At 36.3% G+C, this 18,373-nt stretch overlaps 1 protein-coding gene across 1 annotated transcript in view; it reads left to right on the forward strand.

Annotated features, from left to right (window-relative positions):
* Nucleotides 1-18,373, forward strand: part of LRRC7 (leucine rich repeat containing 7) — a 491,093-nt gene that overhangs the window by 95,002 nt on the left and 377,718 nt on the right. The window contains exon 2 of the mRNA XM_037145320.2: nucleotides 16,474-16,571. Within this exon, the coding sequence (XP_037001215.1) occupies nucleotides 16,474-16,571 (98 nt within the window). The remainder of the gene's footprint in view (nucleotides 1-16,473; nucleotides 16,572-18,373) is intronic.

An 18,373-nucleotide genomic window follows, 5' to 3' on the forward strand; every position in this document is an offset into this window, starting at 1 on the left:
TAAATATTCCTCACATATACTCTGTGATTAATCTGAATCAGCAAAGCATAATATTTTAAAAGTATAAATACTAGTCAGGAACATTATAACTATTCATTTAAACAACAGTTTATTGTAATCTTAATGGCTCTTTTTTTAATTGATTTTATGTAAAGAATCACTGATGCTTCAGGATATTTCTTATAGGTAGAATTCTTCAGAATAATGTGTAGAACTATACGTGGAACCAGATTAGAAGGCTGCCTACATTGTCTAAGTCGAAAAGTACTATAAAGTTTCCCAAGGACCCCCTTTATCCAGGTGCTATGTACCTGAACTACTGTAAGTTAAATGCATGCATGTTCTCTTTTTTTTGCCTCCTATATATCAGATATAAGATATTTTTAAGGGATAATATTGAATGAATCCACCAGTAAACATTATTGACTAAACCAGCTCTGCAGAGAATCTAGATAGAATAGAGGTAAAGAAAGCATGAGAAACGAGGAAAATGAACTTGAGAAATCTTGTCTAGGTGTAGTTCTGTTGAAATCACCACTTGCTATCACATTAGCTTTCAGGCTGATGGTTCGAGCTAGGTTCACAGATTTATTTATCCTCCATGCCTTTTCATAGAACATTTCTGACAACTAAAATTGTAACCGAACAGAGGTTCAGCTGCCTGCTGCAATGAAAACTGAACTTGTGACACAGATGCTGATGAGAAGAAAAGTAGTTTATTCAAGTGCTGGCTACCGGAGAAGATGGGGGAACTCTTGTCCCAAAGTCCATCTCAACATCTCAGTGCAGGCAAGGGTTTTTTTCTGGAAGCAGTGAGAAAGCAGAACAAAGAAGTCACTGGAGGGGGCTGGGACGTGCAGGCTGTGTTCTCGCTGGTCCCTATATGCAAGGAGATCTTTAATGTCAGCCAAAGTCTGGTTTTTGAGCTGGCCCAGGCCCTGGCAGGCTCCAGGACAGCCTGTGTCTACAATGTACTCACAAAAGGCTCCTAGCAATTTATGGCAGGCAGGACTAACCAGGTCTTGGTTTTAAGGCACACATCTTGTTTCCTGACCTGGGGAAAAGAATTGTTCATTGTATGTCATGTAATCAAAACGGTTATTTTGCCATTCAGAGTAAGAATTCATGTAGGATGTGCAGAATGTAAAGGTTGTGCAGGATGTCATCCCATAGGCTTTGATATGGTTCATTATGGTCACTGTTCTTGAGTTGGTTACCTGGGCTTTTTGAGGGTTGAAATTCTGTTGACTGAGTAGTCTCATTAGCTGGGCCTTGAGGCCAGGCTGCTTCCTAGGGTCACACAGGAACAGACATTCCTGAACTGTAAAGTATACTAACAAGCTTTCAACATGCAAGCTCCAGTTTTTGAGAGAAACATCAGGCTAGAATATATTATTACTTTTGTTCTATAGCTACTCAGACTAATATAAATAGTATATCACATTCATTCCTCATTACAAAATAAATTCCTTCGATTTGTTAATATTAAAAATGATAGAATCCATTGCTTAAAATGTATATAATATTTTTTAATATTTTATTTATTTATTTTTAGAGAGAGGGGAAGGGAAGGAGAAAGAGTGGGAGAGAAAAATCAATGTGTGGTTGCCTCTCATGAGTCCCCTGCTGGGAACTGGCCTGCAACCCAGGCATGTGCCCTGACTAGGAATCGAACCACAATACTCTGGTTCACAGGCCCGAGCTCAATCCACTGAGCTATGCCAGCCAGGGCTAAAATGTATATAATATTTTTACTGATTCTTTACAGTAAACCTTATAACAGCTGTTTTATAACATCACTTCTATACTAATAGCATGGACATTTAAAGGTCCTTACTTGAATCTAAAGTAAATATATATATATATATACACACACATATATATATACACATGCACACACACATATACACATATATATGTATACACACATACATATACGCACACATATATTTGGCAATTGGGGTCAAAAGGGGTTTTAAAGCCTGGACATTTTGGAATTAGAGTAATGTGAATTTGAATTCTACCTCTCCTACTTCCTATTTGTGTCCATCTCCTACAGCTTAGCATTTCTAAGACTCAATTTTCTCAAATATTGAATACAATGGCAATATTTTAAGTAATTCCTATTAGCTTGCTTTTAATTCCTTCTAAAAATACATCATCATTAGAATTGAATTTGTTTGCTTTAAAAAAAATAACTTCTATTACTATCAGCATGAAGCAATAAATACCCTGCAAGTACCTTCCCATGAAAACAACTAAGTAATCTGGATAAAGTATAAACTAATTGACGAGGTGGCTAGAAGATAAGAAAGTAGTTAAAAGCTAAAAAAAAAAGAGAGAGAGAAAGTACTAGAGGGTGGGTAAGAATTGAAACTAGGTCTTACCCTAAGGGCATCTGCTAAACTGTGGGAATCTTGAGATTCTGTTCTGGAAATGGCCAGCCTGTCAGGGCATAAACCTTAGATATTCACTTCAGTAGATACACTACAATCTGGACTTCAAAGATAAAATTTCCAAGAAAAATAAGCTGAGCATATCAAATCACAGAACACACAAAGGAACCAGAAACCATAAGAAGCCTAGCACCATAAATCAAGGGTCAGCAGAAATAAGAAACAGAAGTATCATACCACAGAGTCTTCAGATACTGGAATTTTCTTTTTTTTTAAGATTTTATTTATTTATCTTTAGAGGGGAAGGGGAGGAGAGAGGTAGAGAAATATCGATACATGGTTGCCTCTCATGCGTTCCCTGCTGGGAACTAGCCTGTAACCCAGGCATGTGCCCAGACTAGGAATCAAACCACGATTATTTGGTTCACAGGCCCACACTCAATCCACTGAGCTACACCAGCCAGCTGGAATTTTCCTAAGTGTCTGTGTTTAAGAAATTAGAAAAGAAAAGGAATCTATAAGAATGACCAGGTGGATTTACAGTAACAGTACAAGCAGAAATAAAGAAACCAACAAGGTATAGTAAAGCATCCTGAGGCCAACAACAGCAGGAGGCGTTTTCACTTCTACGTCTTAAGGAACATGGAAGAGAGGTTACAAGAAACCAGAGCCAGTATAATTGCAGCCATAGCAGAGGATCATCTGAGAGGTTCTACAAACTTTAGTAGAAGAATGCAGCTTCTGCTGAGCCACAGCACATTACGGACTCAGTATGGGAAGTAAATAGCTTACCCTGTTGGTAACTTTCACTTGCCCAAACACACCAGATGTCAGAGCCAAGGAGCTCTGTTGATGTGAGTCATAGAGGCTAGTGTGCCAGGACACAGCAGAGTGGAGAAGGGAGGATCAGACAGGCGAAAAGGGGATTCCCAGCCAAAGACATTAAGAGACATTGAGGATAGAGTGCAAAGTCCTAAGTTACATTTAAACATAGGTATAAAAAGAAACAATAAGGCAACACACATATTCAAAGATGAAACGAATGATAACTTTTTGGAACTGCTGAAAGACAATACACCTTCGATCAAAAGGCAAACTACTATAAGAAGAAATTCACAGGTAGACAGTATCATAGTGAGACTGAAGAACACCAAAGATGACAAAAGGTCTTAAAATAACCTAGATAGAAAAGTAAGATTACCTAACAAAGGAGAGCATAACTGATTATGCTCTCCCTTAATTAAATAACTAAAGTCATAACTGATTTCTCTCAACAGCAACCAGGGAGCTACAATTTGGAAGTAACACCTTCAGTGAGCTACCTGTCCACACTTAATTCTCATCTTTCAACGCTATCTTTCAAGAAGAGGTGTAATGTGTAGATATTTTTCAGATACACAACAACTGAGAGGTTTAAAATCTCATGGTTTACTTGAAAGACAATATCAGAGATGAACTTCAGGCAGAGAGAAAGTGATCTAAGCCCAAAGGTCTGAGATGCAAGAAAGACCTAGTGAGCTGGTGTTAAAGAGGTGGGTATATCTAAACACGCCAATCATAATTTCCAAAGTAGAAGTCAAAAAATAGAATGAAACCAGGAAAAAGCTCTCAATTCAAAATAAGGAAAGAAAATAAAAACAGAAACTGTATAAATAGAAATCACAAATAAGATTATGGAAATTATTCTAAATCATTATCAGTAATGTCTGGTGAATGCAAATATAATGTTCTGACTAAAAGCTGGGATAATATTTTATTTACAACAGACATACCTTAACTATGAGGACTTCTCCCAAAACACTAATCCAAAGTTTGGAAAATGACATCCCACACAATTGCTATCCAAGAGAACTCTTGAAACTAAAGAGATTTTAAGGCAAACAGCCTTGTTAGATCTTAAAAGCATTACATAATCACTACACTACATAATAAAAGGTTCATTTCATCATGATGTTATAAATTCTACATAACAGTATAGCCTCAGGTTACAGACAGCAAAACTTTCAGAACTAGGCGCAGAAATAGACAAATTTGCCATTACATGTTGGAAGTATTCACACTTCTTTCACTAATTAATAGATAAACAGAAACAAAAATCAGCAACATTTGGATAATGTACATTTTTTTCAAAACTCATGGACTTTTACAGTCAATAAACAATATATTCTGCAGATAGGTATGTTAAAATTATGTTAAAAATTGGTAAATACCAGGGTAAAAGAAAACACAGAAAAGAAGGATCAGGAGTGTTCGTACAGGAGTGAAATTTGGGGAGAGCTGTTCAAACTGCAGTGTTAAATGTGGTTTTCATAAAAGATATCATTGAAATGGTAACATCTGAGTTCATGACCAAGGTGAAGGCATTCCAGAGAGAGGACCGTGCTGGAATAAAGGCCTGAGGCAGGAGCATGGATACATTCAAGTGGCTTGATGGTGAGGGGAAAAACGGGTTATGAGGAGAGGTAAGAGTAGGCAGAGCACTATGGGCCCCACAGGCCGTTAAAAGGATGTTGGCATTTGCTCTGAGCAAAATGAGAAGTCCTCACAGTGCTGGGCGCAGTGCAGTGACTGGATCTGATTCACGATTTAAAGGGATTCCCTGGCTGCTGAATTGAAAATTCACCACAGGAAAGCAAGGTTGTAGCACAGAGGCAGTGCATGCATGTACACTCTAACATTATTTTAATGGATCACATATTTACTTACCCACAAAAAAAGATAAAGAAAAGGAAGGGAAGAAAAGCAAACCATTCTGGCTGTGTAGTGGGAAAGAAATGGGGAAGAAACGCCAGAGGAGGATTTTTAAGTGTAAGTTGCTATATAATTTGTGATGTGATCCTTTCTTGTGAACCACACATTTTTAGAGAATGCAAAAACATATTTTAAATGCTCCTAGCATGTAATTATGTGATGTCCATTTGAGTAGTTCAGGCTGTTCAGGTACTTACTCATTCAGTCTCAAATAGGAACTTAATTGTGTTTTTCCTGAAACCTATCTTTCTAAGTAAATGTAATCTTGACTTCTTTCTGTAGTAAAAGATACAGCATATTCCATTTTTCTCTCTTATTATAAGATACTAAGAGATCGAAAGTATTTATGTTTTAACACATCCTGGAAATCAGAAATATGATTCTGATTTTTTAGTCGATAAAAATTATTGCCATCCAACAGTACTCACCTGATTAATCATAACAGTTAATTTATTTAAACAAAATGTTGAATATCTTCTGTGCCTCACACCCCATGCCACAACTCTAAAAAAATTTACTAGAAATACAGTGTTCTAAACATTCACAAATCGCATACTGAGAACCATTGGCCTGTGGGCGGTAACTACAGTTGAAAGAGATTCATCAGGGAGAGGAGGCCGTAGAAGCCTAAGGCAAAACTCTGCGTAAGAACTTGGTCTTCATGTCCCTGGATTATAAAGACTATGAAGATTTTTATCTTATATATCACAGTATGTACGTGTATGTATGAACATTTTGGAAAAAATAACATTGACTCATATTTGCCAACTCTATCCATTTTACATTGAGGAAGGAATACATGCTTTTCTTGCCGAATAATTTTAGTTCTTCCACACACTCTTTTCTCTGCATCTGCACAAATGCTTTTTTAGTGGACCCTTCTCTGAGACTTAAGAAAGTTCCAAGTACAAGTGGAATAATCTGGAAATGAGCAGAGCAGTTTCTTTTTTTAGGCATTTGTGCTCAGGTGAGGAGATCAGGAGAAATCAGAAAATTCAGAGGAGAGTCTGGCTTTGCTGCTGACCTTGGGCAAGTGAGCCTCTCGATTCATCTGTAAAATACCAAACCCACAGGCTCTTTCTGAGAAATAAATAATATATACAAAGATGTGGTATAACTATAGATCACATCAGAGCTTTATTGGATATATATTTATTTCTAATGCCATTCAGTCAATCATTTAAAAATGAATATTTAATTACTACTGTGTTCTGTACATTGTACGATAGCCTCTTCTGCCCTCAAGAGATTTTAATGGGGGCTGGGATGATGCGGTGTATGTGTAGTGCCCTGTAACAGGACAGAGAGACAGAGATAACTAGGCAGGCAGACAAAATTACACAAGGCTTTCCAGAGAGGAGATAAATCTGTATCCCGCAGGCATTAGTCTTCTCTTTTCATAAATGTTGACTGAAAATCATGAACCCAAATGTTGACACTAGTGTTTTCCTTTTCCTTTCAAGTCAAAGTGGGTCAGAGGAGAAAAGGGAAAATGGAGAACAGGAGTCAAGCTAGGCTTACACATGTATTAAGTACACATTCAAATTTCTAGATGGCAGGTATTATGTTGCCTTTCTATATTTCACCCAATTCAAAATACAATTTTACAAAAAATAGTTTTTACATGTTATTCAATTTAAGAAAGATAGATAGTTCAGATGTAATGTTTTATTATAACATGAGTGGTAATGATCTTATTAAAGCACCTAGCATTTTTCTGTATTTCTTTGTATCAATTTTATGTTTGCATAATATGTGATTCAACATTTGGATTTTCAAGTATTCTCACCATTCTTTAACTGCTATATTTTTTCCACATTGCCTGTTTTTGCTTCTGAGAGTTATTGATTTCTTATTAAGCCTTCTTTACATTTTTGCCATCCTGTGAATATAATTTATTTTTGCAGGCAAGTGTTTCTATCAATTTACCCAATTAATTTATATAATTTTAAGAGACTTATTTTCTGAATAACTCTGAAGTTAGTGAACTTAAATGATTGCCTTTTTGAGATTTCAGCAGTGAACACATTCATCAATCTGGCATGTAACTCAGTTATTTCTGAAAGGGCCTTCACCAAGGGGAACTTGCTATTTCTTGTATTGACTCAATTAGGCAATAATACCTTCATAAAGATAACATATTGCTGATACAGTATTACTTTGTGTGTGGGTGAAAAACAAACAAAATATATTTTTAAATATATTTAAAAACTAGAAGGTTGTGAATAGTGTGCTTCCTGAATTCATGAGGAGCTTGACTATTTTCCAACTGCTACACACGCTCTTCTCATTTATTTCACTGGCGTTTATGTACAATAATTATTTGTTGCAATGTTATATAGTAAATTATAAACCATATTAAATGAGCACAGCTACCTAAATGAAGGGACTGTTCTCCTTATTTGCAGATTATTCTACTTTCACTTGGCTCATTCCTAAATCTCCGAGAAGGGACTACTGTAATTTATAGATTCTAGATTCTCAAGAAGTCCAGAATGATATGCAGCTGCTTGTAATTCTATTTATTTGATGAAAGGTTAGAACAATGTATTATTGTGTTTGTCATTCCCTAAATGTGTGACTTGGCAATGTAAAAACAAGCTTTTTCCTCTTGGACACAACTGATGACTCTTGTATTCTCGGTAAATCATCACTACCCTTGAAAACCAGGTGCCGAACTCTCTCCCAGCTCCACATCATGTCATGCACCTTGTGTTCTGTTGAACATTTCACTCTCTTTCTAGGCAGTATAAGTATAGTTGAGATGTGATTGCTTTTCACAATGATCTTGCTCTTTAACTTCAGCTTGTCCTTATTAACTATCAGCTCAACATCTTTGGCTGAAATGACTGGGTATTGATTATTTTTATACTGTCATTTGCAGTTTAAATGGGATCTTTATAAACACTTGAGAATACTTTTTTAAAGGTTTTTTTCACATTTTTTATTGCTGTTCAAGTACAGTTGTCTCCATTCCCCCCCAATTCCCCACCCCACCCTAGCTGTTGCCACTTCCCACCCTTGACCCTACCCCTCTTTGGTTTTGTCCATGTAGCCTTTATACATGTTCCCGAAAACCCTTTCTTCTAACACCTATTGTATGCTCACTATGTATGCATCATTCTAGTCTGGGGTTAGGTTCACCGTTCTGAATTCAGGTTCAACTTCCTTTAAAAGAAAACAGCAGATTGGTGATAAAGCAAGAGCAATTTCCACTACTTCTTCCACTCTTTTTCTCTTTTTTTTTTCTTGAAATATAAGCCAAATAAAGAATTTGGAAACTCTGGTGGCATGGGGAAGGCGGAGGTCATTTGGCTTTATAACTTCATAAGGATGGAAGGCCAGGGCGTGCTGCCCCTAGTCTTCTCTTTCTCTGGACAGGGCAGACTGTTAATCATTATTTCCAAAAATAATATAGCAATACTATTCTTCCTTTTTTGTTTTCTTATTAAAGAGAAAGAGAGTGAGAGAGAGAAACATTGATTTGTTGTTCCACTTATTTATACATTCATTGGTTGATTCTTGTATGTGCCCTGGCCAAGGATCTAACCAGCAACCTTGGTGTATTGGGACAATCCTCCAACCAACTGAGCTACTCAGCCAGTACCTTCCATTTTTCATGCGCATACTTAAGCACACTTGTATTTTAATCCCTATTGTTTTCATTTTAGCTTTCCATGAATTATTTCTGTTGAGTTTTTAGACCCACAGAAGCATAAGTCAAAGTGACAATAATTTTATTCAATATTTAAAGATATCTTGTGCATCTGTGACTCACAAGGTAAGAACCCTTCTTACTCTATGAGACACTAGAAAAACTAAAATACTGATAATATTATCTATGCATAGTGGCATTGTATAATTAAAGTTGGAATTTGGGAGCCAAAGGACCAAAGTTCAAGTTCTTACTCTGGCTTTCTTTTGTCACTCTGCATATGCCACTTAGTTTTCAGACTTTTACTTGTCCCCTGTATAAATAGTGATGTACTAATACCTACTTCAGAACTGTCAAGAAAGTGAAATAAATTATAGCAATATATTTTGATGACTGTGGTATGTGATATCCAAGCCCTCAAATGGTTTAGAATCTACATGAGTAAAGGACACATTGAAATAAAGACTAATACTAACTGGAAAGTCACTGGTTACTCTTCCAAAAATTTGATAGATACAATATAGAAGATTCAGAAGGCCAGCACTGAGTATATGTGAGGTGGTTGGAATTGTTTCTGAATAGAACCGGGACTTAAAAATTGGCTTTCGAGGATAGGTAAAATTTGAATATAAAAGTAGAATCTTCCAAATGTCCCTGCCAGGAAGGAGCCAACTTCATTCATTCATTAAATCATTTTTTAAATATTTACAAAGTGTTTACCATAGTCTATGTACTGTGCTGTGTTAACGGACATGGAAGAAGTGGCTATGAAAAGAAAAAAACTGCCTGACTTTCGTCACGTGGTATGCATTCTAATCTTTAGACTCTGACAAATGAAAAGGTAAGTAGCCTCTCTAACAACAGACTAACAGGATGAATTTTAAGATAGTAGTCAACATCTTGTGGCTTTGTACTTAAACAGAAATGCTCCTATATATTTATTGTCAAATTTGAAGGCAACAAATGCTCCTATTTTTTTACCGTATATTTTATTAAGTTTCCTAGTCATATCGATTGCCATTTTAAATATAATGGATTGTGTTTTTTTATAGATATGTAGTTTACTGTGTCCAATTCTGCTTATAATCAAGTTAAATAAAAACTCAATGAAATGCCAGTCTCATTTTTTTAAATGTCTGCATTTGTTCAAGATTATTTAATTAGAAATTATTAAAATATAATTGAATTTTTTACTTTCCTAGAAACTAATAAGTCAAAGATATTTACCCTTTGTAATTTATTTTATATTCACTTAACTGATTAAAAAACCCCTTCTGGAGTCCGAGGAGCCTCCAGAGGACAAAGCAGAAGGGCGTGCAAATACTCAGCTCATTGCCTGGGAAGCAGACCTTCCGTTAGAGCAGCGGCGTCAAACTCATTTTCACTGGGGGCCTCATCAGTCCCGCAGTTGCCTTCAAAGGGCTGAATGTAACTTTAGGACTGTATACATGTAACGACTCCTTAACCAGGGGCAAGGAGCTCTGCGCTGCCTCTGGGTAGAAACAAGGTACCTGGCTGGACAAAACAAGGTGGAGGGCCTGATTCTGCCCATGGGCCTGTGTTTGCCACCTGTGAGTTAGAGGCTTTTCTAAATTTGCTTTTTTCAATCTAATAAATTCATTTAAGTACTATTTATTTATAATTTGGGATGTGCTCACAAAATAGCAAATATAATAATAAGCTCAAGGAGAGGGGAAAAATAGCTTTGGTATCTTTGGTAACTTATAAACAAAACAAGTTGATTTTACTTTTTTACTGATTTATTTGATTTCATTACTTCCCTTGGTTACAATCCTTGTCTACTTGGGAGGGTGCCTGGTCTTTACAGACTTGTATCATCCTAAGGAGAGCAGCCCCCCAATGAACTCCTCTCACCCTTCCCCTCTGAACCCCTTGGCCCTGCAGCAAAGGGAATCTGAGGTGGTCCTGACTTCCGATAAGTCAGGGCTGATAAGTGGTCAGCCCTGATGGCTGGTGGAGAGAGCAATGGCGAGAGGATGCTTTTGAGGGCAAGGCGATGGCCTGTTAGGGAAGTGTTAGGAAGTGGGTGTGGATGATTGAAGGAAAGCACACAGGTTGGGGGTAATGAAAAGACATTATCATTTGGACGGTCGTTGATTAGTTTGACTTCCTAGCTCACACCCCATGACCATATGAACATATATTTGCCTTTGTGGCAGGATTAGGGGAGACTCATTTATTCAAACAACAAATACTTCATGAATGACAAACACTGTGCTAAATTTTCCAATAGAGTAGAGAATAATACTGATACTGTCCCTGCCTTCACAGAGATTACAGTATAAGAGACAGGCAGATGCTAAACAGAAATTCCAGAAGACTAATATATAATCGCAATTTATAATAAAAGCTATGGTGGAAACCTCTGGGCTGCATGATAAGACCATATTTAGGGACCTAATTAGATAAAGGGGTCAAAGTGATCCCTCATTATCTCCAAAAGTGGTACCATTACAAAGACTGGAGGGATGATTAGCGGTTATTCAGACAGAATAGGAGGAGGATCTTTCAAGGGAAAGGGAACAGTGTATGTAGAGGCCCTGGATGGAAAGGAGTTTTAAGTGTGTGTTCAAGGCACTTAGATGTGCTAGGAGAGCTTCATAGTTGAAAACTGTGGTTGCATGAAAAAGCGTGTTTCTGCAAGGAGGCTCTTAGAAGTTACTGTGAGCCAATTCTACAGTGAGGAGTTTAGTTCTCCATTTGTCTGTGAAGACTTTCATATGGAGTACTTTTCCAGGACTTTTCTTGCTTGGTCGTATTGAGTTTCATTCAAAGATCTTCAGTGGAGTTTTATGTGTTTGTGTTAGTCATGTGCTGAATAGGGGCTTCTAGATAGGCTGTGCTGTGTACTGCAGAAGTCAAAAATGGCGATTGAAATTTAAATAAATTTAAATTCAACACAATTTTAAACCCACAAGTTCCATTCCTCTGTCACGCCAGCCACAATTCAAGTGCTCAATAACTGAACATGGCTAGCAGCTACTCTACTGGACAGCACAGATATTAAACATTTACGTCATCATGGAAAGTTCTATTGCACAGGTCACATGGTAGTTAATAACATGAGCTCTGGAGTCAGAAAGTTCTGGATTAAAATCCTCATTTACCTACTATATGATTCTAAACAGTTACTTAACATTTCTGAGCCTTAGGTTAACTCTGGATAGAATAAGAATGTGTAAATAATGTATGCATAAACTTACCTAGCATCTAGCACATAATAGAAATTTTTGGAAAAAACTAGTTATACCTGATATGTCTATTGTTTTAATCCAACTCCGTATCTTCTAGTGACTCCATCCTTCCCCATCTCCCTTCCCCATCTAGTATAAATTTATTTCAAACATACTGTCACCCAAGCTTTATTTTCTTATTCATTAATCCCATTCCCAATTCAACCCACAATTCTACATCAATCCAAATATATTCTCTGATCCAACTGTCTGACAAACCTTACTGAAGGAAATTATTTCATTATTGAGATTATCAGCCTTCTAATGGTCCCTCTCCTATACCTGCAAGTATATATATTTTCAAATGGGTTCCCAAATGTCAGTATTGCGACCAGTGTAAGGCTACTTTAGAAACAACTGATTAATGTTAAAAAATACATCTACCTTGACCTGATCCCAGCCTACAGAATGAAAATCTTTAGTGTTGGAAATGGGAGACTCTATATTTGTTTAAAGCTCCTCAGGCAATTTTTTAACTAAGTTTAGGAGAATCGTGGACACCCTTGCTCATAATCTCTGATAGTTTTTTCAGATTTTTTAATATCAATCTGGCTGCCTCTACTTCTTCCCAGCAGTTGCCACGTAGGCTGCACTTTTCAGAGCTCTTCGATGAGCTGTTAGAGCATCTGTCTTGCCTGTGGTCATCACACCTAATCTCTCCCTGCTGAAACTGTTAACACGCTCCTGTTGGTGTCTTGCCAAATTGAAAGTAGCTGGAATAGCTCCTTTGCTGTGTCCTGGCTGTGCTTCAAGACTTGATCATTGGTCATTTTGTCTGACTATTTAATGCGAACTGTAGATCATCGATGACACTGGGTAAAGGGTTCAAGCAGCCAAACTTGGAATCTCAGGAAGATGGAAGTGCTGCAGTCATATAATAGCACAGACATGAACACCACTCTGTAAAACTTTTAATTAGATCCAGAGTGTTCTCTACTGGGCATAACATTAAGCATTCTAGAGAAAAAAAGGACATTTAATGCTGTTTTAAAATGTTTTCTTCTTTTAGTGTGTGGTATATATAATTTATAGTGAGGTTTTTTTGGCCCCAGTTCTTTTTAGTGGTTCTCAAAAACTTAAAATGTCACAGACAGAAGCAAACATTTCAGTGAAAATAGCTAAATGATCAAAAATCAACATGTCATTAGCAGATCAACATATACACATATATATTTGAGTAGTATTATTATTTTTAAGATAATATTTATTTATTGTTAGAGAAAGGGAGGGAGAGAGGCAACAATGAGTGGTTGCCCCCAAATAGGGACCTGGCCCATAACCTAGGCATGTGTCCTGACTGGGAATCAAACTAGCAACCCTTTGGTCTGCAGTCCCACACTCAATCCACTGAGCCACACTAGCCAGGGCTATTTGTGTAGTTCTATATTTCTATATTTATAATACGTATGCTATTTATATATAAGTACATATTACCATAAATAGTAATATTACATTTAGTAACAATTTCATCAAACTTACATTATGTATTACATAATAGAATTTCAACTATTCAGTCTCCTAGTGGAATTATTTTCGTGACTCTGTGGTTATTCATTATAATTTTTTATTAAATAAAGTCCAGTTTTCATATGTCTTAACATAGTAGACATTTCACATTTTAGTAGATGATTTCATTTTTATTTGGGATCATTGTGATGAATAACAGTGACATTTGCTGTGCTCTTGAATTGTGACAGACACAGTGTAAAGCACTTTACATATATTAACATATTTAGTCATCACAACAATCCTATGAGGTGGCTGTTATCCCTATTTAATTATGAGAAAATTAAGGCACAAAGTACATACTCTTTCCCTAAAGCCATTCTTTAAAAGACAGAATTAGAGCCCTGGCCAGGTGTCTCAGATGGTTGGAGCATCATCCCATAAACCAAAAGGTTGTGGGTTTGATTCCTGTCAGGGCACATCCCTAGGCTGTGGGTTCAATCCCCAGTCAGGGCATGTACAGGAGGCAACCCTTCCATGTTTCCTTTTCACATCGATCTCTCTCTCTCTTTCTCCCTTTCTTTTTTTCTTTCTCTCTCTCAAAGCAATAAAAAACATATCCTTGGGTGAGGACTAAAAAGAAGACAGGATTAGTATCTGAGCCCAGGTTGCCTGATTCCAGAACTTGGGTTCGTCACACTAGGCTATGCTTTATTTCTAACATGACGTAATCTATAGATCTGCTTGTGATCATTCTCAGGGTGCACCCTTTGGGCATGATTCCTGGGTACTTGATTTGGGGATCTTTGCTATTTTCTGAAGCCCCATTAGTACTTTTTATCACTTGTATTTCAAATCTTCTGACAAACCTTCAAACACAGAGAAGTGGAAATTAACTAGACCACTTTTGCTTTCACATGTTTGATTGCCAGAAATATAAAAGGTAAAAGAATAGCTCATCCAAGAGAGAAGTTTACATAGAATTACAACCAGGATAAGTTGCCATTCCTCATCAGAGTATGATCACAATGAGTGAAATTGGTTTCTAAAATTACATTACAATGATATATAGAGATTTGCATGTGAAGGTTATGTTTGCTGTCTTTTACTATTTTGAGCTTATAAATTTGAGCAAATAATCATTAGTTCACTTACATTATTGTTAGATCATCGTGAAAATTCATTTATTTGCTGAAATGTAAATAAAATTGCACATGGAATTAATTCAAGAGTCGCAAATCAGAAAGTTTATAATTTAGTTTATATGGCTAAGCCTCATGGCAAAACTGCAGAGACAGGCCTAGAAGCTTAATTTTCCCCCATATATAGTGTTAAAGCAAATTATGTCATAAACTCTTGGTTTCCTGGTACTGTATTATTATAACCTACAGAGAAATATCTCTGTTTTTCACTCAAAATGAACTTCTGCTGAAAGTAAGTTTTAAGTTATCATTGCACATTGAGAAACATTTTTGCATACTGCATATACACAGACATGAACATAAAAACACACACACTCAGACAAACACTTACTGCATCTCCTACACATAAATGGAGTGATTTCAGGACGTATATTTGAAGAAGTGGATTTAAAAACCAGGGACAATTTCCCACAAAAAATAGTGTTATGTTACTATCCCAGTACAAAGTGTTACTTGTCTCATATTTCACATTATTTTGAACAATGGTTTTATGGGATTCTCCTGTCCTGATTTTCCTCTCTAGACACCTGAAGCACAACTCTGTACCACCAACTTCAGAAGACCCACTATCACAACCCATAACACGTGGTTTTCAAAAGTATACATGCTATCAACCAGCACAGTTATCAAAACCAGTGATATCCCATTAGAATAATTATATAGATATTAAGAAGCCATGTTTATATTATCAAAATGATAAATATCATGGTTTTGTTATGAATTTTCAAATCCTGAGCAACTCAAATCCTGTGTTTTTAAATCTTATTAAAATAAGTACAAGACTATAAGGTTTACTAAAACCAGAAAATACTAATCACAAGGTATATATGCTGTTAAATATGCTAACCCAAGTTGCATTTGATGCTTTAATTATTTCTGGATGCCAGCATTTCTATGTAACTAGTAACTAAGAGTACACTTTATATTAACCAATTTTTTAAGAAGTCACAATTATTGGAACTAGAAAACTCCTCCCAATTTAGTATTATCATGGAAGAAAAGCAGCAATTCCTCTCTTGAAATTGATATTCTAAATGTTGGTGAAATATGTATTCTTTATTTTCTAAAGGGTGGCCTGATTTTTGACAAATTTGTTTACAAGTAATCACTCTTTAGTCAGTAGGTCTCTGCCTTAGTTATCTAGGTTGCTATAACAAAATACAAGCCACTCCGGTGGCTTACATAACAGAAATTTATTTCTCACAGTTCTGAAAGCTGAGAAATCTGAAATCAAGGTACCAGCAGATTTATTTCCTGGTGGGAGCCCCCTTCCTGATTTGTAGATGACTACCTTCCCACTCTGTTCTCATAAGCCAGAGAAAGAGAGAGAGAGAGAATCCAGACTCTGGTCACTTACTGTTCTTCTAAGGACACTAATTCCATCACGAGCATCCTTTTAAACCTGGCTACCTCCCAATGGGTCCACCTCCATATATCATTACACTGGGGCTTAGAGCTTCAATGCATGAAATTACAAGCGGAGAGCACAAACTGTCCATTACGGCCTTTAACTAAAGAATGTGCATATAAGTCTCTACATGGTCTTTTTACATTTTTAAAACTGGAATGTCTTGGAAAAGTCAAGCACTCTTCAGTTTACCATGGTCCCTGCCACTCCCTGTTGTAGTATTCCTTGCTATATACTCAATGATGTAGTATAACAAGCCTCTGTAGAGAATTGAATAGTTGACTATTGCTATAAACCATTTATCTTCTCATAATTTATCAAGATTTTGGTAGTAATATATTCTTTTGGTTATCTTTTACAGGATGGAGAACCTAATAAGGGGAAGGAATCCCCCACAATATCAGAGAAGTCCTTGTAAAGAAGTTCGTGCAGCGCTTCGGAAGAGGCCTGAAGAGGAGTGTAAGTATTTCAATAGAATTAACTATATTCTAGATAGATTTTGGTGAGTAGAATAAAACTAAAGGGTTGACCTTTAAGTAATTAAAAAATAGAGTTACTTAATAAATATTTGTTGAATCAAATTGAATTCATTTTTTAAAACACATGACCACACAGTACACGGATGCATTGTTAAGATGCTCTACTGATAATATGGTGTCCAATGAGACTGGAAAGGGTTGCATAATCTACCACATCTTTCTTAGATAGTCATGTTGTGAATGTTAATGTTTTTCAGGAGTCCTAAGGTTAAAAAATCTTTTTGAAATGTGTTTAAAATATACATTCTCTAGTTTCCTTTGACCATATTGTTCTTTCGGCATTTTTTAAAACTGAAAACTCTTTGAAAACCACTATATGAGACTAAATAACAAATATCTTGTGGTAAATATAAACCCATTTAACAAAGAGAAACATTTGATTCAATGCTATTTAAGAAAACATTTTGCAAGATAGAAGGCATGTTTCCCACCATTAACTCATTTTATTTCATCTTGATATTATCATATATTAGAGTATAAAATTGTCTGTGAAGATTCTATTTAAATATTTCCAATCATTAGCATTTTTTGAAATGTTTGACATAATATTTGCAATTTTAGTTTCCAGGATGACCCATAATACTAACTTTCCTCATGGTAATTGCATATAATTATTTTCAAGGCAGTAAATCACATACCATTCTGACAAAATTTATCTTAATAAATTTTGCTAATGCAATAGGTTCATTGGCATGTACAGTTAGGTAGACTTATAACATTACATTGGCCTTTTAAATTAGTTTGAAGTACACTGTTGTGAGTAAAGACCTAGTACATTAATTCTGGGCACACTCGTGGCAAGTAGACTGTTTTTGTTTTGTTTTGTTTTGTTTTGTTTTGTTTTATTATAAAGTCAATAGTCTACCTGATTTGGTTAGCACTTATATCATTCAATGTATTAGTTTTAGTTGACAAGAGTTATAGCTTCTAACTCTTCAAACAATATGTAATTAAAACTAAAATTTCAAAATGGAAATTGAGTTCATGGATATCTTAAAGTAAAAACTGTAAGATGGAGACCCTTGCATCTTTCACTGGGTTCATAGGAAGGAAAACTTTGGGGTTTCTTCGCTATGCTAGTTCATCACAATCAGCTTAGTCTGGTGTCATTCTGTAGATTTCATTTAAAAATTTAGAAGAAATTTTATAATTAAATCTGTAGTTGATCTTACAGAGTTACTATTCAACATACACAAAGTAATTGTTCAGGCTTCTTGTACTGAGTTGGTGTGGACCAGATGTTCGCCAACGATAGTCTATTGAACAAATCCAGCCTGACACCTGTGTCTGTAATAATACCATCCTGAAACACAGCCATCTCCTTTTTACTCAGGTGTTGCATGGTGTATGGCTGCTCTGGGAGCAGAAGGGCTGCAAAGGGAGAGTTCATTAGTTGTGAGGCAGACTCTATGGCCCACGAAGTCAAAGTCATTTACCTGATTCTTTATGGAAAAAGGTTTTTTAACCCTGGCATCAGCCACTAATTCTTAAAGTGTGTTCTTTGGACCAGCAGCAGCACCAGGGAAGTTGTTAGAAATGCACATTTTAAGGGCTGCAACCCCCATCTACTGAGTGAAAACTTCTGAGAGTCAGGTCCAGTAATATGTGCATTTGGAAGTGAGCCCTACACGAGATTCTGATGCAAACTCAAATTTGAAAACCACCGGCCTGAGTCAAATGACTGGCTAAAGACGATAGTAAATCATCATGGATGCAAAAGAC

Source organism: Artibeus jamaicensis, unplaced genomic scaffold (assembly GCF_021234435.1).
Source record: "Artibeus jamaicensis isolate MK-2021 breed Jamaican fruit bat unplaced genomic scaffold, CSHL_Jam_final scaffold_1019, whole genome shotgun sequence".
NCBI lineage: Eukaryota > Metazoa > Chordata > Mammalia > Chiroptera > Phyllostomidae > Artibeus > Artibeus jamaicensis.